Genomic DNA, 20,000 nt, shown 5'->3' with positions numbered 1-20,000 from the left:
CTTTTGGTTTAAAAAGAGGGCATCAGCAACGCCTCTAACTGCCTGATTACACGTTGTCATTTTCTTTCTTAATAAACGGAATCTGAGCTCCTTGATAACCTGGGGGCTTCCTTCCAAAGCCTCTTCTTCTAACCTACTCAGCACTTTTTAAGTGTTACTATAGCTGTGGTTAGTATTACTTGGAAAATGCTGCCTTGAGAAGTGCTATCAGATTGGGATCCTCGTGCACCGTAGTATCCATATCCATCTGGGAGTCGGGAAAAGAAATAACCCACAACATAGTAGATGAACCTCCGTCTCCTGAGATCAACAGTAATAATATCCATCAGTTAGCCAACTTAAAAAGCAATGCTACCAAAGTGGTGGCCACCAGTACGATCTATAACTAGAAATTATATCTATATCCGGAGGATTTGCGATATAAATACAATATGTCTCGAACCAGAAGAGCACCTATATGTGATGAGATGGGAGGACTACCAAATCGCTGGAACACTGCGTCTACAGACCATAGCTGTATCATTTCTATAAGAAATGAACGCACACATACATACATACATACATACATACATAGATATATATGATCGTATGAGAAATGGGATGAATCACCCAACGGAATAGTTGGATGAAAACCAAGTTAGAAAGAGCATCTTAGGAGGGAAAACCCAAATTGAACTTACCAAAAGAAAAGGTTCCTTTAATGAAGGAATGTTTCTGTAATTTCTCAATGAAAGCAAAAGGAGCGTAAACGGAAAATGCTCCAGAAGAATTTTGCACACAGTATTTTGATATGAGAACTGAAACAGTGGTTATGACAACTATGGGTGTCTGTGGTATCTATAGCTAACCCATATATTATATATATATATTAATATATATATATATATATATATATATATAATATATATATATAGATTATATTATATTATCAATATACCAATATATATTAATATATAATATATATATATATATAATATATATATATATATATATGTATATATGTGTGTGTATGTGTGTGTGTATGTGTGTGTGTGTATGTATTCATGTAAATAAAACATAAGTGAATAAAACTTTTCCACAGAAAGATAACGATTAAGCACGTATTCAAAGTGAAGCTGATGCTTAGTCGAGGTTCATAAAAAAAAGAGAAAAAAAAAAAAAAAAAAAAAAAAAGGCGAGAACACTCACCCACATCTGACGAGGTGTACAGAGGTTTATCTGTCTGGACGAGGACCGTAGCTCCCCGGGGGGTGAACGACAACATGGTCTCATTGGTGAAGGCCGACCCAGTTAATCCTCCGATCTCATTTCCCTCGAGGCGCAGCCTGTACTGACCGTTGCTGCTCCCCGGAGGAACCTGGAAAAAAAAGATAAACCAAATGATAACGAATCCGATTATTTCTTTCATAAGCGACTTACAATTAATTACACAGAATTAGACTAGGTGCAGATTCTGCTTAATGCTCATGACTGTAAAGTAATTCGCTGAGCAAGATAATTCCATTGAAATTGTATATTTGGATCATTAAATTTATCAAGGACTGTCTTATTCCTCTGGAAAATGTGTTTACAACAGTAACCATGAGACAAAAGCGTAAATTTTCAGAATTATGTAGTTGCCAAATTGACAAAAATGTTACAACACGAAATTCCTGACTGTCTTGTCAATGCAACACCAAAGAAAAAAATAAAGAAGAAGAAAGGTTTCTTAATGTCAGCCAAATCCACACGAATAAACCTCTCCTCTAAGTAATTTGGTACTGAAGATTTCAATATTATAACTATGACGCTAAACTACTGAATGGTATTCACCGGCTCTCAATGTTTCCCTGATAAAAAATTGCATATATCCATCATAAAAGAAAAATAGTTCTAAGTTTTGACAAATTTTCGTAAAAAAAAAAAAAAATAAAAAACTCCCATCAATGACAGGTGAACTTCCCGAACCTTTTGGAAATTGTACATTGCTCAAATGAAGGATATCATTAACTTGAGAAAGAAATTATTAACATCATTTCTGTCATCCTTTTCAAGTGAAGTTGAATGAGTAGGTTAAAGGTGCGAACATTTGTGTGCATTATAAATAAATATTACGAAAAATCAGTTTGGAAACAAAGTTATACAACTGAATGATTAATTCAACTTTCGCACATCAAGAGAGAGAGAGAGAGAGAGAGAGAGAGAGAGAGAGAGAGAGAGAGAGAGAGAGAGAGAGAGAGCTCAATACGACTCATGTGATAAGTCAGCCAAAAAGAGGACGGAAATGGCGAGCATACTGGGACCCTCTTCTGAATGTTAAAACATCTTGCACGACAAACTTCAGTCGCTCCACAATGCGGGATGATTAAAGAACACCAAAAGCAGTTGCTCAGCCCACTTGTGACCTTTGAAGAGCCAGAAAGGGCTTCGGTGCATCTCTTTGAACCACCGCCTTCGTCCCTTAACATCCCCTGTGCCTGCGTACTCCGCTCTCCTGGGGTCTGACGCCCCAAGCACATCAAGAAAGCAACGCATTGAGGATTCAGAGCTGGTCTTCTCGTCACCTCCCGGCAGGACTTTTGAAATGTTCTTGAAAATTCGTATTTGATGACATATTTAGTTTGACTATGGTATGAAATGGAAAAGAACAAACGATTCGTGTTCCCATATTTCTGTTGAGTTTCGTAAACTGTTCATTCATAATGATCATGACAAGCTGCCTGGCACGTTTCATACCTTATTCATATCCCCTGAGATTTCGCATCCGTCCCCTGATAGATGGATTAATCACGATTCGGCAGCCTAACAGCAAAACCAAAAAGCTGTGGTTGACAATATTTCACATAAAAGTAAATTCTTCGCGTAAAACAGCAGCATTCATCAAAGCGCATTTTCCTCTACCTGTCTTTACAAGACCCCCGAGGACAATACAACTCAAGGCGAGGCCAATCTTTGCAAGAATAAATTCACATGGAAACTAAATTAAAGTTATACGTTAACTTTACATGTGGGTAAGTGTTACGAAACTCGATATACGAAGATAGAATCGGAATTTTTGAACAAAATCTTCTGAAGTTTTAAAGATGTTCTCATAAGATGTTTACATGCTTGCTACTCCTTATGAAAACAATCCTTGTTTCTGCTATCGAAGGCGCTGCATGCCTTTCCATATGTGTCCGAATCAAACTACAAATACTGTCTCTGTTTCATCAGCATAATTTTTTTCCCACCGAAAAAACCAGTGCTTAAATTCCGCTTAGGTGGGTAAGCATCTATAATTCCCGTAATTTAATGTTATAAACTCCCTTTGCACTGCAGTTTGTATTTCATCATGGTCAACTTTAACGTGCTGTACACTTGTCTTGTTTTTTCATATAAATATTTCTGACTAAATACAACAGAAAGATTATCAAAAATTAAATAACAATTTTTCATTGGGTGGTAACGCAATCACTAAAATATGGAGAACTCACTCATTCTTTTGCATTGTTTACAGGCCGGTTGATCAAAATTTAAAAGGAATGTCCCTACCCTTGCGAGAGAGAGAGAGAGAGAGAGAGAGAGAGAGAGAGAGAGAGAGAGAGAGAGAGAGAGAGAGAGAGAGAGAGAGCAGGCGGAATGTAGCTACACAAAAGCGGGTCAAATCCTTGCACCGCGTTAACATTGAACACTGCTACCACCCTGAGAGAGAGAGAGAGAGAGAGAGAGAGAGAGAGAGAGAGGACTGGAGGAATGTACCTACATAATAGCGGACCAAATCCCCGCGCAGCGTTCACGTTGTCACAATCCTAAAATTAATATGCAATAGCAGTCGACAGCCCTTTGCAATATGATTAGGGTCATTTGCACAGGTAAATCCTCTTATGCAAGCTGTGCTCTGCCGATAATGTTGCAAATGACAATAGTTAAGCAGGAATTGTCTTTGGTCAAGAGCTGATCGGATTCCCCCGGGAAGCGGAGGGACGGAATTTACTGCTCAAGATTATTCGAGTCATACATAACCTTGACTCTCCTGAGGTCGGTCCAGTGACTGGAGTACACGAGCATTTATTATCACAACTTCATTAGCATTGACCTTTTGACACAACGTTGTAGACTAATGATGCAATTATTTATTGATAAGAATGACAAGAATTAATTCCGCAGCGTCAATAGGTTAAAAATGTTATTCCGCATTACCATTGAAAAAAAAAAAAAAATTGACCAATTACATGACTGCGACACAAATTACTTTTCTGTGTATTAAAGTAGCACAGAAAATAATTAGCATATTCATGACCGCAGCAGATATTACTTAGTGCGGGAATCAGTACTCATTATTTTCGGTAGGCGACAAATCAATTACCACCACCAGAAAAGAAAGTTTAAGGTATTATAACTATGAAAATATTTCATAACTAGATCACAACCAGATTTCAAATGATTACCCCATATCTAAACTATAACAAATTATTATGACACTGCATATGACTACAGGGCAGTGAGAAATTGAACCATTCATCAACTAAAAAGAAATTACTATGCACCATCTTGAACCAAACACTCAGTTATTAATCCAGTGTCGTCCCCAGAGCGGAACTGATATACAGCAACATCAGGTGTATCATATACACAAGTCGACGACCATAAGCACATCTACCACAAACAGGTTGGACACAAACCAACAGCTGTTACAGTGCAATTACGCTTCTGTAAAGCAAGCCATGAACATATGTCGGCAACTTATTGCACACACATTACAAACAGGTTGAATACAAGTCAATGACTTGAGAGTATTCCTGTCCAGTGCTTCATATGACAATCCACCATTTGCCAAAGATTTGTTCGCCACTTACAGTCGGTGACTTGTCTTCAACCTGTTGTGATGTGTATGTGACCGGTTGCTGATGTTTGTTTATAGCAGTTTTACTAAAGTGTGGTTACACACTTCCGAGAATGAGTCTTTGACAAATGTTGGATAATTGCATGAAACATTGGTCTGGACTACCACTGTGTCGCTAACTTGTTGGTAACATGGGGTTGAGAGAAGGTAAAGTTTAACACTCTAGTATTTATACCACATAATTCGCATGATTATTATCATTTACGACAATAGCGACAGTCATAACAAGGAATTCTGATATGAATTACTAATGATGAACTGATAACCAACATGTAACAATATCCTACTCAGGTTAATTGGTCGATAACTGAAGAGTAAAAATTAGCAGATATGATTTACGATGGTGTTTCCAAGGTAAAACTTGAATACCTAACCTATTTAGATGCTCACTCTTTATGTAGTTTATATTACAAGCCACCCACATATCAGTCAAAAGGTCGTACAAATTTTGTTCATGTACACAAGACTTCTGTGTGAATCACCTGTTGCTAAAAATCTCAGTTACTGCTGATCTCATGGTTGTCGGTACTAGTTATCTTAATCTGGTTTTGATGTCAAAATTCTTTCTATTATCACACTTATTGTCTGTTCATCAACTTCACTAACGGCAAAAATCTAAGCCTCAGCATCCAATAAAACTCTATCATGACATTTCAAGCAACGCACGTCGAACTCCGCTGATTCCGTGACTCTGGCGAAGGCTGGAGCGCGTCCAGATTCCACTTTTCTCACATCGCGTTGCACAAAAACACGGTAGCCAAAGCCCCCGAAAGTAACAAGTCCTCAGTGTTCATCCATGTGTGGAAGACTGAATCATGTAGTGTGGAGTTCAAAATGTTGCAGAGAGATTTAAAATAATGCTTCTAAGTTGTTAATAGATGTATTTTGGAAAATTGCCCAAACACATCATTGTCAGACCTTGTTCCGTAAGTCTGAAGTTTGCCGCATATATATTTTGACAGAGTCTACATGTTGCGTTAGATTGTGACTGTTCTTAATGCTTGGTTTTGTATATTTCTCCTTTTTGAACCCAGGTCATACTCTGTCATTCGTCACAAAGTAAACAATTCATTTACATAATCTGTAACTTCCACTACTTTCCACTTAACCCTCAAAATAATAGTGTAACTCTATGTAGTCCGGGGCAAATCCTTACATCATGAATATATGCAGCGCTTTCCGCAGACCAGTCAACATACGAGCACCGACAGGAATTGTCTGTCAATACCGAGTATTTGTTCGCCTGAATATCGGAGATTATTTGCACTGCGTTGAATAAGTAATCACAAATCTCTCTCTTTCCGTGTCTAGTGTTGTTCCTCGCAGCTCGCCATAACCTTGTAACCCCGTCAACAAAAACTTCCAAAAATCTGTTTTCAATAAAGGACCAACTGGTGCACACAATATCGTCCGAATAGGAAAAAAAATACCATAAATAGAACCATATTCCAGTTCTGTGTGGAGCTGTTTTACATATAAAAAGGGTCACCATTGTTTGATTGAATTTGTTACAACGCCGTTCCACAAACAATAGCTTACGGGTCGAAACAACCGAAAAACAATAATATTATCTTCAGTATTTGAAAAGGTAATAAAGAATATACATCCAGGAGAAAACCCAACAACGACGAATTTCGTTCTCTGTTCGCATTTGTTTCCAGTTTTTAAAGAGCAAAGCTTCTTTACGGGTCAAAGTTCATTTAAAACTTTTTTTTTTTTACTCTTTTTCTCTTTTACGTTGTGTGTGTGTGTGTATGTGTGTATGTGTTGGTAAGGGAAAGACAAAAGAAGCAATTTATGTTAGCCAATTCAGATATTTCTAAAGTACAAAAAACTGAAATTACACTTTTGTAAGGTAATAAATCTTACATATCCACAAGAGGATTAGCTAATATGTCACAAAAAGGTAATGATATACTCGTATTATACAATATATATACTTATTCTTACAAATGAATCGTCTTCCACTGCACTGAAATGTTACTTACTCTATAGGAATATTTTTCATGACCGAGGACAAACTATTCAAACATAACGATAAGAAAAAAAATAAATAACATGAATCATAATATCTTAGCATTTGCAAAATGCATATTCTCATGTTACAATATTTAACATAATTAACATTTAAAACTAATTCCTATTCCCACCAGCCTCTTTCTTTTCCTGTACCTATGACTAATAAATAATGTACTAAAATATCTTTCGCGACCATTTCTCGCCTCGGACAAGGGACGGTTACTTATATTTACAGAGCAAAGTGACGTGGCGCTTATATCTATATGTACGAATCCCTGATTAACCTTTGAGTTTAAAACGCGTTAACAAAATGTTTCAGGAAAACTTTGAGTTTAAACGTATTAAAGCAAAAGTTTCCCCATATTGAGAAAACATTCCGTTGGTGCGTTTTAAATTCAAACATTTACTCTGTGCTTTGTGTCTATACACAGGAACTCTCCGTCACTTTACTTTGTAAATGTAAGAGAAAGTCTCGATTTCGATGCGAGTAATGGTAATGTAACATTAAACTTTCATGAGAAGATTCCTCCGGGTGTCTTTTAGCAAGGCATTTCAGGAAGCGCATACTGAGAATAACATCTTCTGCAAATTATATCGTCTTTATTACTGAGAATACCGTTCCATTACAGAGAATACGACCATAACATCGTGCATAACTAAGATTATAATTTAAACTCCGCAGGATATTAGACGTGGCTTTGATACATCCTTTTTCATACTGAAACCGTATCTCCTGTTGCATATAGTCTTTCTTCCATTTCTTTGCTAAGATACGAAAGGGTAACAACGGTTATCTTACATTATTTCTGATAAAAAAAAGAGAGATCACAGTTTAAAGCTATATAAAGAGCGTTCCATTTAATATATCGTCTCACCATATGTTAGTTCAACTGCCATTTTTTAAAATGAATTCATAAGAAAACTGCTGGTGGTAGAAAGAGTTCGATCCAATGATATAATGTAGCATCTGGTTAAAAAAAAACAGGATAAACATTTATTCATTCCTCCTTTTAAAGGAACGACCCTTTGATTCACAAATTGATTTTAAAAATGGCAATTATATTATCGAACGAAATCTGCGAAGAGTAAAAATATAAAAAGCAAAACAAAATAAGAATAATTAGGATTGAATCATAAAGCTACCGCACTGAAATGTTTCAAATTCCGTGGAAATGAGAAGAAGAGCTCTTAATTCAGAATCGCATTAATCTTCAAAGAATAATTCACCGTTCATCAAACATCAAGTATAAATATCAATGGCTCACACCAAGGATTTCTTCTTACGACAAGAAAGGCTATCTTTTTGGTTCGAGAGGTGGGATTTGATTTATGAACTTCATACTGGAACTGGGCCACTTTCGGTCTGAGAGAGAGAGAGAGAGAGCTGGAGTGGTTGGACAGCAAGGTCAAGAGCCAGCAAGTAAAGGAGAAGCAATTACAAGGATCTAAGAAGTAACTGTTCGAGAGGTCGGATAGCAAGGATGAAGAAGTGATTTTGAGTTTTGGAAAATTTTGCCGAAACTGGAATCCGTAATTGTCCACACGTAACTAGATTTTAGGGGAGATAGGAATGTTACTTCTGGCGAAAAGTGACCTGTGAGCGGTGGGCTGCACAGCTTGGCGGAGGTTTGCTCTCTCAGAACGATCTTGATTTCTGTCACACAGACACATATGAGACAGGCAACAGAAGACACAAGAAGAGAAGATTATAGTTTTAAATACATCTTTCTACAAATAATATAAAACAAGTAAAGGATGCACAATCGAGTATTCTGCGCAGCATATAATACTGTATGAAACTCTCAGCCGTGGCTCATGAAACTCTCAACCGCAACCCATAAAACCTTCGGCCATAGATTGGCGGTGGCCTGTGTTATTTGAACCTATAGCGGTGACATATGCACGATCATGATTAACCTTAACCTTAAATCAAATAAAAACCATTGAGGGTAGAGGGCTTCAATTTGGTATGCTTGATGATTGGAGGTTGGATGATCAACATACCAATTTGCAGCCCTCTAGCCTCAGTAGTTTTCAAGATCTGAGGGAGGACGGACAGAGAAATAGCCAACTCAATAGTTTTCTTTGACAAACCCCAACATTCAGCTATTCAAGGCGATGAGGTCTTTTCTGAGGCAAAAGAGAAAATAAAGCAACCTGCTCATCCCTCGATCCACTCCCATGGCAATAAACAGAGACGAGACAGCCACTCGGGGCAGCGCCTGGCATCATCTGCTGGGGTGGGGTTGTCTTCAAAGCGATTTTTGATTAACGTTCAAATATTCATGAGGAAGACGAAGACGGCCCCGTATCATTATGGTCCCGAAACGTGCTCTTTGCGAGACTTATTTACCCCAAAGATTGAGATTCAAGTGCGTCATTCGGACGAATAATGAATCGCACGTCATCCGACATTTAGTCTTAACTTTGCATAGATATGGTCAGGGTCTTTCAGCGAGATGAACCCATCATTCGCAGTCAATACGTTGAGAAGGCACTGGAAGATTTGGCCTACTACAGAAAAAGGTCAGAATATATATACACACACACACACACACACACATATATATATATATATATATATATATATATATATATATATATATATATATATATATATTTATAAATATATATATATATCACATGTGTATGTCTATATATATAATATATATATATATATATATATATATACATATATATATATACACACACACACACACACACACACACTGATCCCTTTATGAAGTAACTCAACACACACACACGCACTGATTATTTATTATTATATATACTATGATATGGTTATATATATCTATGATATATATATATATATATATATATATGTGTGTATATATATATTTATATATATATATATATATATGTATATTTTATATATATATATATATATATATATATATAACGAGAGAGGAGAGAGAGAGAGAGAGAGAGAGAGAGAGAAAGATTCATGATGTGTCGCACTGAAAAGACGCGATTTCTTGACAAAGCTAAAAGCTTTACATAATAGATGGAGAGCCTTCCAACTGCCCTTGAAACTTCTAGACGGTATTTAGGAGAAAAGTTTAATCAGATATCATGAGTTGAAAAAGTCAACTTTTTTCAACTTCTTAAAGCTGGATCATGATTAATCTACGCTGAACATTTTCATCTGCTAAATGTAACCTTCTCAAGAAACTTTTGCCATACTCTCATAGGATAATTAATCATTGTGAAAGTTAAAATACGTACTATGGCTCGAATAAAAAAAAAGTTACTTAAGAAAATGATTCAAATTATGAACAACTTGAAGGAATAAAAGACTATTAGCTGATAACAGGGTGGGAATATGAGTAATTTTTAACAGTGATTTGAATTGCGTCCAAACCATTTATCGCCCAAACCGTCAAATTCTTCATTGCAAAAGAGGGAAGAGAGGGAAAGGAAGAAAGTTCGGAGGGAGAGAGAAAAATCCTAAACCTGATTCATCGATTTTACAGGAAGCCTTTCACCAGCGTTTCGATTTTTTCTTTTGCTTCACTTACTGTAAACAAAAAATAGTCATAAAAAAAGTAAGATATTAAAAAAAAAAAAAGAAAAAAAAAAAAAAAAAAAAAAAAAAAAATCGGAAAAACTAACCAACGAAATTACCAAACTTGGGAAACGAACTGGGATAGAGTCCCGGAACCCACCGAAAGTAGTAGTTGGTCCCCGGGAAAGGGGAAGGATGACACAGAATAGGTCCTGCAATAGCAGAGGCAGGACTGCCCATAGGACACCCGCATTGCCCTCATGCGATATTAAGGGATAAAGCGAATGAGGCAAAGAGCCGCCGTATTTTTAATGCCGGGCCTTTACTGGCAGTATTATTTCTTGCAGTATCACGAAGATTAATTATCATGGTCGTATTTTTTATGCTACTTCAGTAATAAGCACAAAGATATTTTAGTAATAGAAGTAAATATATTTTCTCCAGCATAATTTTGATGTATTTTACGATATACATGTTAATCCCCACGGCACTACATAGGTTCCAAAACCACCATTAACTGGCATCCTAAAACAATATGAAGCAATCATAATAAACAAATAATAAAAATCTTCGTTGTAAATGCTAATTTCAATAGTTTTATTTGCTAACCATTCGTCTGTTTTCTTTGCCTTATGAAGAAGGTGGCGAGTGTGTATTTCGGATCTATTGTCCCGTTCACAATCGTTACTCGTACTGAACTACCTTCAGGTAAAAGTGGTGAAAGAGCTTGATCCGGACTCGACGTAGCATTTCTGACGCGTATGTATCCAACTTTGCAGCTAATCTAGTACAAGCCAGTTGGGGATTACAGTAAAATCGTAAAAAAAAAGTCAGTAAATACCATAAAGGAATATGAGTCCTAGGTAACGACCTCCGAAAACCCAAGGGGGTCACTTTCTAGAAAAGATCCCACACAGCTAAGAAAATATATGGGTACGCATTACGTTTTATTGTATGGGTATATTGGCAAATCAACATCTCTCCTTTAACAGCGAGTCCCAATAACATGGGAATGTTTCGTTTTCATACACTTGTCACAAATGATAAGGGGACAAGTCTCCTTCGTCATCAATTTCTTGGCGGCACAAGGTTCGTAAATAGTCGTCTCAACTTTGACAGTATCATTTCTCCGCTTTGGAGGGGCTTGGACTGCCATGCCTTGTGTCTAAAATCGCATGCGAATTTGAGAGAGAGAGAGAGAGAGAGAGAGAGAGAGAGAGAGAGAGAGAGAGAGAGAGATTGCACTTTAGCATTCATATTCGTAATAGTGAGCCAATAGGCTGCATTATACCAGGTTTGAAGGAATGAATGAGAGAGAGAGAGAGAGAGAGAGAGAGAGAGAGAGAGAGAGAGAGAGAGGAGTTTTAAGTGTATATTAAGCAGGCCCATTTTCCCCAAGGGGACGAAGGTCTTACGTCATAGCTGCAGAGGCTTTTAACAGCTCTTAAAACTTTAGAAGAGGATTTAGGTGAAAACTTTACGTTAAGAACACACGATATTACGAAGGGGAGAAACACCCGACTTTTTTATTCTTAGCACTGGAAGGTAATCTGTCTAAATTAAAAATTCCCTTCCTTTCAACGTCAAGTCTGGAGAAGTTTTACTATGCAATAATATAACCATCAACGAGTTTCACAGCTGAAAATAAAGGTACTGGAGGCTCTTGTGAGAAAATTCAGTTACTAAAATCTAAAGAGAAATTGAAGTAACTGAAATTTAAGAGAACTGAGAATAAAAAAAAAACTACTAAAATAAGAATCTTTGAAAAAGTAATCCAAAAAACTCAGAAATGAAGGCGAAAGCAACTATAGAGTTTGAAAGGGAAGTGGAAGTAAAGAAATTCGAAAGAAAATGGAAACAGAAATAAAAGAGAAGTGCTGAAAGAAAATAGTACAATTAAATTAATAATGTCAATGCGAGTGAGAAAAAATGAACATCGGAACAGGCCGGTACAAAATTATTGAAACAGATGCTTGGGAAAAATAAAGTTTTGAACACCGGCCATTCCGATAAAATTGCAATCATGCTGCGGTGCGCATTGAGGATATTTGCTATTACCGTAATCGCAGCGGTGTTCACACACGAGACATAAAAATTCATTAAAGAAAACAAACCTGAAATACACAAGGAAGTTGAGATATGAGAGAGAGAGAGAGAGAGAGAGAGAGAGAGAGAGAGAGAGAGAGAGACAAGACTATGGAAAAAACAGATATGGAAAAATGACTAAAAAAAAATCCTGATGTATCGTTTCTCTTTTCTTTTGTCGATGGAGAAAAATTCGCACAGAAAAAAAACGAGGAAAGAAAAACAGGGGAAAAAATATAACCGACGAATCTACCGAACTGGCGGAAATATTTGGAACAGAAACTGGGACACAGGTGAAGAGGTAAGGGAAGGGACGGGTAGAGAGAGAGAGAGGCTGGATCCACAAGAGGCAGGCAAGAGGACTGACTGGCTGTCCACAATGACCACCGAATATCTGCATCACTGCCTGAAGGTAAAACGACGGGAGACCGCCGTTTACTCAATGCTGAATCATCTATTGGTGGGTCACATATCCTATGAAGCATCGCCATCCACCGTCATTACGACGCAGTCATACTACACTCTGTGCTGAAGCTACATATGAAGTGGTTTAAATGGGGCAGTAATGAGACGTGATTTCCAGTTCAGATAGGAGTCTTAATTATATAAGGCATTGCGGCCATGAATCAAAACGATGGGCTGAGATAGCGATGAGACTCTGCCTTTCATCAAAATGATCCATTGATGAACGTGTGTGTATGTATATATATATATATATATATATATATATATATATATATATATATATATATATATATGTGTGTGTGTGTGTGTGTGTGTGTGCGTGTTTGCGTGCGTGCGTGTGTGTGTGTGTACACACACATATGTATATATATATATATATATATATATATATATATATATATATATATATATATATATATATATATATTATATATATATATCATTGTTGAATTCCGCAAAAATAAATACCGGTCTTTGTTTTTGTTCAAAACAATAAAGCACGACCATGAAACCTGATATAGAAGATCTCCAGTGTATACATTCAAGTAAAAGACTAAAATAATACCAGAGTCAAGGAAAAACGGAAAACGGTGAAAGAACCACGAATTACCTGTCAATCAGATCTTTTCATAAGTCGGTAAAAAGAAGCAGTTTTCTAAACTCAACCAGTTTATTTCCGGAAAATTTGAAGCTATGTCAGAAATTAAAGGTAACTGTATCTATACGGGCATCAATGGTAGGCACTTAAAGCGCACTTAAAGCATTCGATCGCTCTGTTCTCAGGAAATGAAAGGAGAAGGTGGAGGAAAATGAGGGAGCGAATAATCTAAAGGAATCGTAAAACTCTCCTAGGAAAAGGCGATTAAAATACGGGACTCAAAGAGGAAGGTACCGCCCAGGCAAGCCTATTGATAGACAGGCAGACAGAAAGGAGGAGGAAAGAAATGTCACTAAATCGAAATGTTCGGCAATACATACAAGTGCGCATCTTGGGTGCGCTTGTTTTGTGGGTGTTACGAGGGTAGCTCATCAGGGAATGAGGATTTTCTGGAACAAATCACACCATGAAAAAAAAAAGCACCAAAGTGTCATATCAGTCAATTTCGAATTGCACAAAAATCCTTACTTGAAGCCTCAACCAAAAGCAATAACATTCTCATTCCATAAAGAAAATCGGACACAAAAGAGGAATAAGATAGGATTTCGAAGTTGTGAAGGGAAAAACATGAAGCGCCATGAGAACTGAGAGGAAAACTTACTACTGGGACAAAGAAATAGAGACCCTTGGCGTGAAGAATGGCTGCTAGACATGAAGTCTTAAGACGAAAACATTTCGAGCGTGGAGGCTGCCGAAATGCCCTTATCGAACAAAAGACTAATACAAAGAATTTGGAGAGAGAAACGGAGGATAAGAGACAGCTTTATAGCGTTGAAGGAAGCCATTAGATGCGCTTCTCCTAAAAAGGCAGGCTATAAGAACGGTGGATCTAAAATAGAGCAACATTTAAACCCCACCTCAGCATTCCATAAAAAAGGTGTCAGTACCTCAGTGCCTCCAATAGGACAACGAACTGCTATTGATGAGGTGTAAAAGAAAATAACAGCTAATATACACTGACTTAAAAACAAAAATAAAGTTGCGAGAGGGAATTCCATAATGTAATCGATAAATTATCTGGAAAGATCAAAATATATTGCAGCGAAATACTGAATCCCATTTGAAACAAACGTTACTCTTGTGGTGAAAATTTCAGACGTAACAGATCAGCGCTTTTATGCACACATACACACAGCAAATGGTTTACAATATCCAGCAATCGGGGTTCGTTTAGTTCAACAGGACATTAATGGGAATTAATGTTACTAATTTGTAGTTACGCGTTAAAGCTTAGAAACAATTACAACACAAGTCTGTCTCTAGCGAGATTAAACATCAACAAACTTACATACTAAGTCTTTCAGGCTGCTGTTGGAGAAGAGTAGGATAAAAATAAAAACCAATAGAGCAAGAACAAAAGGAAAAGGAATAGGAAGAGAGAATAAGAAGAGAATGAGGAAAATGGAAAAGAGAAGCAGGATGATATGGTGAAAGATCACTAGGAAACAAACATAAAAAATAAAAAAAGGGGGCCTAAGTTTCTTCGGCGCAATCGAGTTTCTTTACAGCATATACTCAAGGATACTGAAAATAGAGCGATCTTTCCGTGGTCTTGGTGTAATGCTGCATGAGCCGCGGCCCCTGAAACTTAAACCAAGCCCCGGTGGTGGCTTGTCCTATATCGTTGCCAGACGCAAGATTATGGCTAACTTTAACCTTAGATAAAATAAAAACTACTGAGGCTAGAGGGCTGCAATTTAGTATGTTTTTATGATTGAATAGTGGATTATCAACATCATACTTTGCAGCCCTCTAGTCACGGTAGTTTTTAATTAAGATCTGAGGGCGGACAGAAAAAGTGCGGACGGACAGACAGATAATCATCTTAATAGTTTCCTTTTCCAGAAAACTAAAAAGGACGAATAAAAGTAAAAATAAAATAGGAAAAAGAACGGAACGTTAAGGGTAAGTAAATAAATGAGGGCCAAAGTAAAGGCGATGCAATGGAAAGTATGTGAAATAAGGAAAGAATTAAGAAGAGGCCAAAATAGAATTGTGGGGGGGGGGGGGGGGGGGAAAGAGAAACGAACGAAGAAGAGGAGAAGAAAGAATAAAGAAGAAAGCTATGAGTAAGCGGGTAAAAAGATGACAATTGGTCATTTAAAAGACAGAGAAACATGACATAAAAGGATCACGGAGAAGAAGCAAAGGAGGAGGAAGGGATGGAGGAAAGAGAAGAAGGAAAAAAAAAAAAGACTAAGCAAAAGAAATGTAAGATAAGGAGGTGCACGAAGGAAACAGCAATAGGAGGTATAGAATGAGGGAAAGGAAAAGGGGGATGGGAGAGGAAAAAGAAGAATAAAATGAGGATTTCAATAAAAAGGACGAACATGCAACAAGAGGAAGAAGAGGCAGAAAACGAAATGGGAAGAGCGCCAGTTCAGTTACAGTTGCGATCCGCAATGCATTTGATATCAGTGCAATGAGCTGAAAGTTTTAGGGTCACTTCAACAAATTGCAATTCAGTCGGGAACGTGATAACACAGCCAGCGTCTTCCCGTTACTTTCACCCGACATGGTTTCCCGGTATAGAGTCAGGACTGTGGTTGATTCGTACAAATTCCTGCTTAGATTTTACAATGACTTTGACAGATAGCGCTGGGATTGATTCGTGATATATGATGATGCTATATATATATATATATATATATTATATGATATATATATATACATATATATAATATATATATATATATATATATGTATATATATTAATATATACATACATGCATACATACATACATACACACACACATATACCGGGTGTTTCGAAATAAGAGGCGCCCCCTTTCACAGAACAAAGGGAAAGTTATGAAGATTTTCTGCTATAGCCTATTTCCAAGTACATTATCTTAAATTTCTATTAAGCTATTTCATTTTACATTATCTTAAATTTCTATTAAGCTATTTTTCATTTTACATTTCTTGAATTTTCAGACTGAGTGATGGAGTTAGATACAGGCAACCATGGCTAACGACTCGGAGGAAATCAGATGGATTGACCGAATCCGGGCTATAACCTTCAGAGAGGCCAAGGATGCTGGCGCACACTTCATTTCACGTTCCTGGATAGCTAAATACATTAAAAGAGATGAATCCTTTGTTAAAGGAAACTGGAACAAAAATCCATGTGACTGTCATCGCGAAAAGAGTGAGAATGTTGGAAGACCTGAAGTCCTTTCTCAGGAGTCAACAGACATCATAGCTAAGGCAGTGGGTAGACCAAGAAAGTCTTTACGTAAATTGGCGCTTGAACTAGAAACAAAAAGGGGAAAGAAGAGAAGTTATAGTGTTGTATATTGTGAGTTGAAAAAATCTGGTATCAAGCCATTTCATGTTATCAGCAAGCCCAACATCACTCAACAACAGAGAGAAGATCATGCATGGTTTTGTGGTTCATTCCTTATAGATTAGGATGAAGCTGACTTTCTCCATGTTGCCGCATCAGATGAATTCTTCATGTACACAGTCAGGAAGCCAAATCATAAAAATGACATCATTTGGGCTGAAAGGTGGAAGATATCAGTGATAAAGTGTGCTATCGCCAAGTTGTGAAATTTCCTGAATGTTTGGGAATTTTTCGGTTTCACAGCCAAACGGTTAATGTGGATCATCAAAGAAAAAGGACAGTCATGGAATGGCAAATACTTCAGAGAAACTGTGCTTACTGGTGGAGTATTTCCTTTCCTCAAAGATCCTGAAAATGTGTTATATGTTGAAGAAGTTACATTTTCGCGTGATAAGCCACCATGTTTCAAGGTTCTTCAGACACAGGAGCTACTTCGAAACAGTGGTATCGATTTCTTCTCATCAAGTGAATTTTGTTTTCCAGGTAGCTCCCCTGACCTTAATAAATGTGTGAAAAACATTGGTACTATCTTAAAGGATCGTGTTGAAGCGCGCACAGTAAACTATGATCGTATACCAAACCTCGACGACCTGCAAAGAGAGGTGACCGAAGTGCTCAGGGAAATGGAGTGGGAGTCTCACCTTTTTTTTTGCGATTTGCTAAAATCATACCCCTCAAGAATGCAGGCTGTGGTACAGGCAGATGGAGGCCACACACAATATTAGAGAAACTTGAATAAATACCTGTTCAGAATTACTTTAGTTTTTGCCCATATCAATTTTAGTTTATGCTGTAGAAGGGGGGGGCCTCTAATTTCGATATACCCTATATATATATATATATAATATATATATATATATAATATATATATATATATATATATACCAGATATATATATATCTGTATATATATATGTGTGGTGGTATATATTTATAATATATATACTATATATTATATATATAATATATAGATATATATATGATATATATATATATCTATATATCCTAGTTCAAAGAAATTTTTTGAAGAAATTGTGATGTCTAGTATCGGGAAACGAACCTAGGTCCATATCACAAAGATGGTCACGTGACCTCTTTGTGGATATGGGACCTGGGTTCGTTTCCTGGTACCGAACATCACAATTTCTTGAAAAAGGAATTCTTTGAACTTGGATCTTCAGGCTTTGTAGTGGACAAGCGTATCCAAAAAAAAGCAAAGAATTCAAGGAGTTAACAGGGCATTGTGGCTATTACAGTTGCATGTGTCTGGTAAAAAAGTGACCAGTAAGATCTACACACACACACACACACACATATATAATAAGATATATAGATATATATATATATATATATATATATATATATATAGAAACTATTGGTCACTTTTTTACAGATACATATTGAAACTGTATTAGCCACAACTTTTATTCACTTAAATCTGGTTTTCAACAATGGCGTTTTTTCTTAACCATTTCAAACACGAATAATGTTTCTAATACTTGGAGATATAAAACAATATTTTTAAGTGATTTATATTTTTCCTAGGATTTGAACCAACGGTTTCATAGACAGAACACTCATCGAAAAGCATGTTGAATTCTCGATGGGAGAAGTTGTCGTCTTACGTGGAAATGTATGCCCTCACTATGGCTTCAGGAAGCCAGAAGGACATAGGGTTCTTGGAGATTTCCCTCTTTAAATGTCTCATACTTATGAAGAATCTCCAGCAGGCGGGTCTGTGAGGGCATGTACGCTTCAAGCACTGCTTCACGGATCTAACTGGGCAAAGCACCTTCGGTGGCCAGTTATAAAGTCACATTAATTTATGGTGGCCGGTAATCATTAGGTTAGGTTAGGTTGGATTAGGTTAAGTTGAGTTAGGTTAGGGTGGGTTACTTTATTCCTGTGACTATATTACTGGCCACCATGAATTATTGTGAATTTTTTTCCAATTACTTTTTCCTATGACCCATTCCTGTGACTTTTTTTGTTTCTTTTTTTACCTAGATTCAGAACCATCTTGTCCTTATCTTCACAGATGAAATAATTTAAAGAAGGGTTGGAGAACCACTCGAATTTTTGGCCTGGCACTGTAGGGTTCTGGATTTTGGCCACAAAGTCCAGGATAGATTCCAAAGAGAAGGAGGACCACCACACAACATGAGTGATTTTATACAAAAGAGTTCACCCACTCTCTTGGCTGATGGTAGGGAGAGGAGGAAGATGGTTTTCAACATCACATCCATATCAGACACTATTTTAAGAGGTTTGAAGGATGGACATCTTAGATAGCAAGGACCTTGGTAACATCTCACTGAAGAGGTCTTTACTTTCTTGGTGGATACTTCCTCTTGTAGGGTTTAATGACGGCAGACAGTTGCCAGCTAACTCGAAAGATCTATCCTCCTTAGTATGAAGACATGGACCAAGGTGGTTCTGGAACTATGAACAGCTCTGATGGAAAAGGTCTTCTCATGCAGGATCACTAGGAAGTCCGCTACTTCTCTCACAGTGGCCTTGAGTAGAGTGTATAGTCCTTCTGCCCAATTGCAGAAGATTGTCCATATACCTTGGCACACTCCTGGGGCTAAGAGCCAGAGGGGTTGGCAACTCCCTTTGCCGAATGCTGTAAAAAGCCTTTCTTTGGCATGAGCTGTTGGATCGTCTGCCAGAATGAGAAATAGACCTTGTTGGATCGTCTGCCAGAATGTGAAATAGACCTTCATATCACTCGACCTGCGGCCACAAGTTTTTAACCAAGAGCGCAAGAGGGGATGTGCAAGGATGCCTATGAATAATTAAAGGAAAATATATTTATATAGAGGCTTGTTAGTTTTTCAGCAAAAACTAAAAATAAAATTAAAATAAAATACAATAAAATATTATTATTATTATTATTATTATTATTATTATTATTATTATTGCTACACGTGGTTTTGTTTTTCATACACATCATATCCACTGTATTTTATATTTCTTTTTTATTTCAGCAATTCAGGGAGTGAGAGAACCGATTGCTGATTTGAAAGAGGTGCATA

General features: G+C 37.0%; 1 protein-coding gene across 5 annotated transcripts in view; it reads right to left on the bottom strand.

Annotated features, from left to right (window-relative positions):
* The window catches only part of LOC135210364 (CD109 antigen-like), a 1,440,954-nt gene that overhangs the window by 763,837 nt on the left and 657,117 nt on the right, over window positions 1–20,000 (bottom strand). For all 5 annotated transcript variants that reach the window (XM_064243260.1, XM_064243264.1, XM_064243262.1 and 2 more), the window contains exon 5: window positions 1,189–1,357. In XM_064243260.1, the coding sequence (XP_064099330.1) occupies window positions 1,189–1,357 (169 nt within the window). The remainder of the gene's footprint in view (window positions 1–1,188; window positions 1,358–20,000) is intronic.

The sequence above is a fragment of the Macrobrachium nipponense genome, chromosome 39 (genome assembly GCF_015104395.2).
Source record: "Macrobrachium nipponense isolate FS-2020 chromosome 39, ASM1510439v2, whole genome shotgun sequence".
Taxonomy (NCBI): domain Eukaryota; kingdom Metazoa; phylum Arthropoda; class Malacostraca; order Decapoda; family Palaemonidae; genus Macrobrachium; species Macrobrachium nipponense.
The sequence above is the reverse complement of the archived record's forward strand: the minus strand, read 5'-3'. Positions and strand labels throughout refer to the sequence as shown.